At 42.3% G+C, this 8,014-nt stretch overlaps 2 protein-coding genes across 2 annotated transcripts; both read right to left on the bottom strand.

Moving 5' to 3' along the window:
- Positions 1-1,692: 1,692 nt before the first annotated feature.
- LOC115927451 lies at positions 1,693-4,198 on the bottom strand. The gene is made up of 2 exons (XM_030993358.1): positions 2,540-4,198; positions 1,693-1,843 (listed from the first exon to the last, which is right to left on the bottom strand). Exon 1 carries the CDS (start codon positions 4,188-4,190, stop codon positions 2,970-2,972), a length of 1,221 nt encoding a protein of 406 aa, XP_030849218.1. The 5' UTR covers positions 4,191-4,198; the 3' UTR covers positions 1,693-1,843; positions 2,540-2,969.
- Positions 4,199-4,277: 79 nt separating this feature from the next.
- Positions 4,278-7,205, bottom strand: LOC115927733. The gene has a single exon (XM_030993960.1). It carries the CDS (start codon positions 7,203-7,205, stop codon positions 4,278-4,280), a length of 2,928 nt encoding a protein of 975 aa, XP_030849820.1.
- Positions 7,206-8,014: the final 809 nt, after the last annotated feature.

The raw sequence follows: 8,014 nt of genomic DNA, 5'->3' as shown, positions 1-8,014 counted from the left end.
CATAGAGATTACACGCAAAAAGTAATGGATTAAGTGAAAATAGGGTAATAATAAAGTAAAAAGGGTTGTTTGTGACATTATTTGCGATTCTACGTGTTTTAATAATCAAAGGAGATGGTACAGTGAAGGTCAAAAGGAAAAAAAAGTGAAGAAAAAAATTGTTGGAGACACCCGGACTCGAACCAGGGATCTCGAGATTGGAAGTCAAGTGCGTTACCGATATACCAAAACATTTCCCATAGCGATTACACGTAAACGGGAAATGGAATTCTGAAATCCTACTTTGCAAGTGAAATATGAGCATGATCCCGGCATCTAATCGAAATATAAAGGGCGCACTTGTGATAGCTCATTGTCTCAGCTACAACATATCCGAAGTTCAGCGAAAACGAAGCTAAAACAACAGAGATTTTGCTCGCGAAAGACAGGAGTGTAGAATCCAGTTTTGAGAAAAAGTCATGTCCCATAGAGAATACACGTAAAATGTGAAAAATTGACATGCCTTCTTTAATTGCAAAAATACGCCATGATGCCTTTGTCAAAATGGAAAATTGTGGATTATTTATTTGTAGAAAATTGTCTCAGGTAGAACATATCAAAATTTAAAAGAAAATCAATCAATATTTACAGAGATACAATCAATTTTCCAAAATTATGCTGACGTCATAATATGCAAATTGAAATTTTGAGTTTGGAGGCCATTATGATGACGTTATGAGTTAATTGAGGGTCAAATGAGACATGAAATCATATCTCCAACTTATAACCTATCTAAATATGAAAAAATATTGGGAGTTTCTATCTATTCTGAAGAGTTACAAAGAATTTTGTATAGACATGTTTTTGCTCATGTATTGTGGATAAAGATAACGCAGGTCCGCGCGCGCTGTCAACTTTGACGGACGCTCATTGCGTTATTAAAAGGTGAACAAGTTATCAAAATGCTTGGAAAGATGTACCAAATATGATGATAGAGAACATTCGGCGATTCTATGTTGCAAAATGCTAGTACGCGCAAAAAACGCGCGCGCATGCGCGTTTGCGTGATTTTTTGTCAAATGCTCCATATGGCCTGAAACGTATGCAAAAAAAATTTGGGATGATTTGGAGCATTTTAATTTTTTTCGCGCGCGTAAACGCGCGTTCGAACGCGCACGCGCGCATTTGCGCACGTTTTTTGATCTGAAATTGACCGGATGGATATTGATCTTCTTCCTGATAAATATGAATGAAAAATTCCTTTCCGTTATGAAGATATGATCATAAGTTTATTTTCACAAAATGGCGCCTGGATGACGTCACGATAATTTTGAGTCTTTGAAAAGTCACGCAGTTCTAAGTTAGACTAAGATCTATCATCATGGCAAGTTTCATGATAATGGCTTTATTCAGTCTTGAGATATCCTGCGAACAAATTCGAGGAAGAATAATAATAAATAAATAAATAAATAAATAAATAATAAAAATCTTGACGAAATCAAAAGGTGATACGTCTACGTACGTATCACCTAATAATAATAAAGAAAAATCTTGACGAAATCAAAAGGTGATACGTTGACTTCGTTACGTATCACCTAATAAGTCATAAATATGATCATGTATACATTGCAAAAACAAGGTGTTATTTCAACACCATTGGTGTTAATTTTAACACTTTCCCACCAGGGCTTGGAATTAAACAATTCTGTGAACGCGCCAATAAAGGAAACGTTGCAACGACTTGTTGAGTTCTTATTTCTCTTTATTTCTGTTCCTTTGTAACAAGTCATCTTCATTTAGCGATTCAGCAATCCAATTAGCGAATCATCATCATTAGCAAATCAGCAATCCAATTAGCGGTTCACTGTAAACAACAACAAAGTAACAAAGCATTATAAACATATGCATCATATAAACAGAATTAAATGCATGTAACCCTGTCTACATTACAGTGAATCTTGTAAATACTCTTGACATATAAACGTGATGTTTATATACGAAATAAACTCCAAAAGGAATGTAACTATCCAGCTATACGGTGTATTCATTTATGTCTCTGCTTGATATATATATCTTCATAAATTCCTGTGCTTAGAATGTGCCTGTAATGCACGGTGTTCTACAGATACGGCTTCATAATGCCCCCTTAATTAAGCAATTACAAAGTAGTCTATGTGATTCCAGACCCTATACAACTGACATCAATAATATTCCCTCAGAAACGGTTCTACACACTCCTTATAATGGTAATTAACCTCTTTTAACTCTTACAAGCTGTGCAAGTCACTATAACATATCATACTAATTAAATCATGCACCATCTTAGAGCTTGTTTATATGAATAAACCCTTTTATGCACGACACATACCTGGGTGCAATGCGTTTCATAGCCCCATAGCAACACATAGGCTTCTGTACATAACGTTGCGTTAATCATCCAAAATCAACTCACTATTTGCACATAATTCACAGGAAATGAACAATCATAATTATGAAACAACTAGTTTCATATATTTGACAGTAAATCAGTTATCTACAGTAATCATGTATCGTAGCTTACCAACTATTTGTTCATCCGGAGCAAAGTCATGAATTCTATGGTAACAAACATCAAGTCTGATGCCTTTGACTAGGCTTTCTGTTGCACAAATTTTCTTAACGCCGCAGATGGCGCTATACAAGTTTCGCGCCGCTACATTCCGGCCCCAAATGAGTTACCTATCCTTAAATCATTTTCTACATTACCATAAAGCGGCATGCATTAAACTATGAATGAATTACAGTAACATTTGGTATGCATTAACGCAATGACGATACCTGTAAAATATCTGAAAGCAAAAACAAACATCCATTTAACTTTCACAAATCTTGTCAAAACTGTTTGCATAAACAATTCAAACTGTGACATACATGCAAGTTAGAAATGTTAGAAATTCTTTGAACAATAACATATAAATGTTTCACATCATATATAACAACCTTCGTTGTGTTTAGGAAGAAGCCTCTACATTGGCTTCCAAGAGGCACAGCTTTGAAATTGGCCTCTTGTAATATCGAGGCCCTACTCGAACCTCTACTTGTCTTACAAGGCCACGCTTGTCTGGATAGGTCGTTAACACTCTTTCGATGGGCCACTGTCCACGAGGGGTACTTTCGTTGACCACTAGAACCAGATCGTCGACTTCAAAGTTTCTGTTTGGTCTAGTCCATTTCTGACGTTGCTGCAACAGGGGTAAGTATTCCTTGACCCATCGGGTCCAAAACTGCCCTGCTAGGTACTGGACTTGGCGCCAGTGTCTCCGTAGATGGCAGTCTTCTTTCACAAAGATCTCTGGTGGCAGACTTGGGTTCTTACGAAGCAACAACAAATGATTCGGGGTCAATGGCTCATCATCTCTGGAGTCCATGCTCAGGTGAGTAAGAGGCCTTCCATTCAATATTGCCTCTACTTCTGTGAAGAGGGTAAGTAGCGCTTCGTCTGTAAGCGTCTGCTGTGGGAGACTGGTCAAGATTTTCCTCACTGACCGTATGATCCTCTCCCATACACCTCCCATGTGGCTTGCTCCTGGCGGGTTGAAGTGCCATGCAATGCCCTTCTGTGTGAGGTATCGGTTCACTCTCTCGGAATTCAGCCCTGCAAGAGCATCCTTTAGCTCCTTCTGACCCCCCTTGAAATTGGTGCCATTGTCACTGAATATAGCCTTGGGTTGACCTCTACGGTTGATGAAGCGACGCAGTGTTTGTATGAATGAGTCAGTCTCCAAGCTATAAGCCATCTCAAGATGCACTGCCCTGGTAGATAAACATGTAAAGATACATCCATACCTCTTCTGTGTACTGCGACCATGCTTCGTCGGGAATGGGCCAAAGTAATCAAGCCCTGTATTCGTAAAAGGTGGTTCTCCCGGAGTAACTCTCTCTTCCGGCAAATCAGCCATGAATTGCTGACCTCTTGAAGCATTACGCTTCTTGCATTTGAAGCAGTTACCTATGGTGTGACGGACTGTAGCACCTCCCTTGTTGATCCAAAATCTTTCTCTGAGAGAGGTCCATGTCAAACCCATACTACAGTGTCCAACCTTCTGATGATGATGAACCACTAGAAGCTTGGTAACGTGGTGATCGTTGGGAAGAATCATTGGATGTTTCTCGTCATCCAGAATAGGAGCCTTGCTTAATCTCCCTCCTACTCGTAGCAGTCCGTCAACCATGACAGGATTCAGCTTTTCAAGGGGATTTCCTTGTTTCCTGGTTTTCTTCTCTATCCCCTTCACGTACTCATCAGGAAATGAGTGTCTCTATACGTGTTTGATCACTTCTACCTCTGCATTGTTCAATTCCTGAACTGTCAAGCTTCCTCTTTCTGCCAAGTTGCCCGTTCCTTTGGACCGCAAGTATTGCTTGTACCGTAGTAGCCATGCAATTCCTCGCTTCAGACGATCCCATGATGAGTACCTTGTCATTAGATCATCTATCTCGTCATGTGAGCTGGTAGCGTAGACATGAGTTTTCTTCACCTCACTGTCATTCTGAAGATCAAGTTCTGGTACATCTTCCTTCTTCAAACTTGCTGGATCTTCCGGCCAGACTTCCTTTTCTTGTAACAAGAACTCAGGTCCTGTAAGCCATCTATCCAGGCTTCTTGCAGGGATACCCCGTGAACCATCATCTGCTGAGTTCCTGAGGGTGTCGACGTGTCTCCACTGTCGTTTGTCACTGATCTTGTGGATCTTCGCAACCCTGTTGGCCACAAAGGTACGAAACCTGCGACTCTCATTGCTGATGTAGAGCAGGACCGATGTTGAATCTGTCCAGTATGTCACACGGTCAATTGGTATTCTGAGTTCTTCCTGAATGATTTGGTACAGTTGAACAGCCAATACTGCTGCTGACAACTCTAGTCGCGGTATGGTCATCTTCTTTAATGGACAGAGTCTGGTCTTTCCCATCACAAAGGCAGTGTGAATCTGTCCTTCCTTACCCACGATCCTCAAGTACGCACATGCTGCGTAGGCTCGCTCTGAACCATCACAAAATATGTGTAGCTCATTGGTAAAACCTTCAAAGTCTGTTGGCTTGTAACAGCGCTCAATGTTGATGGATGTTAATTCTGGAATTTCAGCCAACCACTTCTCCCATCGCTGTAATTCCTCCTGGCCCACTTCTTCATCCCAACCTTTGCCTTGGGCACACAAATCTTGAAGAAGTATCTTGGCAGTTACTATGAATGGAGCGACGAATCCTAACGGGTCATAGAGGGAACTCATTGAAGATAGGATCCCTCTTCTTGTAGCTGGAACTTCCTTGGGTTTAACCTTGAAGCTAAATGTGTCTGTCTCCATGTTCCACATGATCCCAAGCGTCCTCTCAATCGGTAAGTGGTCTAAGTCTAAATCAACGACAGAGGCTGCCCTTTCTGATGTCTCTACTGTAGACAGGACTTCCTTGTCGTTACTAACCCACTTGGTTAGTCTAAATCCACCTCTTCTTAGTAGCTCATTCAACTGAGGGATGAGCTTCTTGGCCTCTTCTCTCGTGGAAACTGACTTGAGACAGTCATCCACATAGAAATTGTCCAACACTGTCTCAGCTACTCCTTCATCAAAGTCTCTCTTGTTGTCTTGCACTGTCTTGTTAATCGCAAAGCCAGCACAGCTTGGCGACGATGTTGCCCCAAACAAGTGTACCAACATCTGATACTCTACAGGGGGCTTCTCCAAGTCTCCTTCCTCCCACCATAGGAACCTCAGTGCATCGATATCCTGTGGTGAAACTCTCACTTGGTGAAACATTCCTTCGATGTCACTAGCGAGGGCTATCTTGTCTTGCCGGAAACGCAGCAGTACACCAACCAGCTTGTTAGTGTAGTCTGGACCCTGGAGTAACTGGCTGTTCAATGAAGTCCCTTGAAACTCAGCAGCACAGTCATAAACTATCCGTAGCTTATCTGGCTTCAGCGGATTAATTACTGGGTGGTGTGGCAGGTACCACACACGCCCTACTGGCTCTCTGCCTTCGCCAACCTTGCAGGCAAATCCTTTTCTTATATAATCCCCCATAACAGAGGAATACTTCTGGTGAAGGGAACCATTCTTCTGTAGCCGCTTCTTCAGGCTCTGCAGTCTCGAACCTGCTTGCTGTCTGTTGTTGGGTAACACTGGTGGACACTGACGCCATGGCAAACCGATCTCAAAGTGTCCATCTATATACTTCACAGTTTTCTCCATGATGGTTCTAGCCTTCACATCTTCCACTGATTCACCAACTCTTTCATCTCCTGGACCAGAGTCCATCTCCCAAAACCGCTTCACTTGATTATGAAGCTCCTCAGCTGAGATGTGGTGAATTCCGTACGAGTTTCTGTGACTTGAGCTTGATGCAGGTCCAATCAACGTCCATCCCAAAGGCGTTCTGATCGCATAGGGATCTTTCTTTTGACCCCTCCTTTCTTCCTCTACCCAGAATGCTTCTGGGGTGTCGCCTCCTATCAGGAGCTGAACCTTTGCTTGGCCTGCTGTCACTAGTTGAATGCCCTGAAGATGAGGCCACTTATCGACATCTTCCTGACATGGTATACTTCTGGACGATATGGGTAGAACATCAACAGTCCACATCCTGTCCACATCGATCTTAGTGTCTTCTTGCAAGCCTTGAATGGTCATGCTAACTTCCATTCCTTTCCTTGGAGTGTTCACTCCATTGATTGTAGTCAACCTGAATTCCTTGTTGACTCCGACAATTCCCAGTTCCTCTGCAAGTCTCTTTTCACAAAGGGACGTATCACTTCCTTCATCAAGGAGTGCCCAAGTCGTAACCTCCTTGGCTCCATGACGCACCTTCACAGGAAGTACTCTTAAGCGTACGTCAGCTCTTCCTCTAATTGTATGGCATTCCACACCAGTTGTCACTCCGGCCCCGTTCTGCTGACTTGGGCTGTCTTCATTGTTCTTCTGGTTGGGGCTTTCCTTCCTTTCAAAGTGCAACCATGTGTGGTGTTTCCATTTTAGACTGCACCCTTCTTTCATACAGGTCGAGTCTGAGGGACAGTTCCTTGCTAGGTGTGCCTTCTTAAGGCAATTAAAACAGATGCCACTCTTCTTTAGGAAGATAAATCTCTCCTTCTGAGGCAAGTCCCTTAGCTTGAAACAGGTTTCCAACTGGTGCTCCTTCTTGCAGCATGGACATGCCTCCTTTCTGTTATTAGGCCTGTCAGTTCCTCCTTCCATTGCGAAGGATGAAGCTCTGCCTCCCACGCTCCCTTTCTGTCGCTTTGCACTTGAACTTGACTTGAATGACTGTCCGATATTCTTCCCGAACACGTTGCTTGCTATCTTGCTTCAGCTTCGGCGTTCTCAAGTTCGTTTTCAATCTTGAGTCTATCAAGTTTTTCGTTGAGTTCAAACTGTTCTCGTTTTAGTTCATGTTCTCTCTGTAGCTGTACTACCTTCATCCTAGCAAGCTGTCGCTTCACCTCGGCTTCTCTCATCTTCACGCTTGAGGAGATGCTCGCCCTGGAGGCCATCGATTTCACTTCAGCGTCCCTGGATGCTCTGGTTTCACTCCTTGCCGTTGCATCCCCGTCAACGCCGTTCTTTGGCTCTCCAGCTTCCGACCCCTCATGCTGGTTGCTTGCTTGGACCTTCTCCGACATCTAGAACGTAGTTGTGAACTTTTGTGTGAACGCGCCAATAAAGGAAACGTTGCAACGACTTGTTGAGTTCTTATTTCTCTTTATTTCTGTTCCTTTGTAACAAGTCATCTTCATTTAGCGATTCAGCAATCCAATTAGCGAATCATCATCATTAGCAAATCAGCAATCCAATTAGCGGTTCACTGTAAACAACAACAAAGTAACAAAGCATTATAAACATATGCATCATATAAACAGAATTAAATGCATGTAACCCTGTCTACATTACAGTGAATCTTGTAAATACTCTTGACATATAAACGTGATGTTTATATACGAAATAAACTCCAAAAGGAATGTAACTATCCAGCTATACGGTGTATTCATTTATGTCTCTGCTAGATA

Source organism: Strongylocentrotus purpuratus, unplaced genomic scaffold (genome assembly GCF_000002235.5).
Source record: "Strongylocentrotus purpuratus isolate Spur 01 unplaced genomic scaffold, Spur_5.0 spur5_scaffold_20, whole genome shotgun sequence".
Classification (NCBI taxonomy): domain Eukaryota; kingdom Metazoa; phylum Echinodermata; class Echinoidea; order Camarodonta; family Strongylocentrotidae; genus Strongylocentrotus; species Strongylocentrotus purpuratus.
The sequence above is the reverse complement of the archived record's forward strand: the minus strand, read 5'-3'. Positions and strand labels throughout refer to the sequence as shown.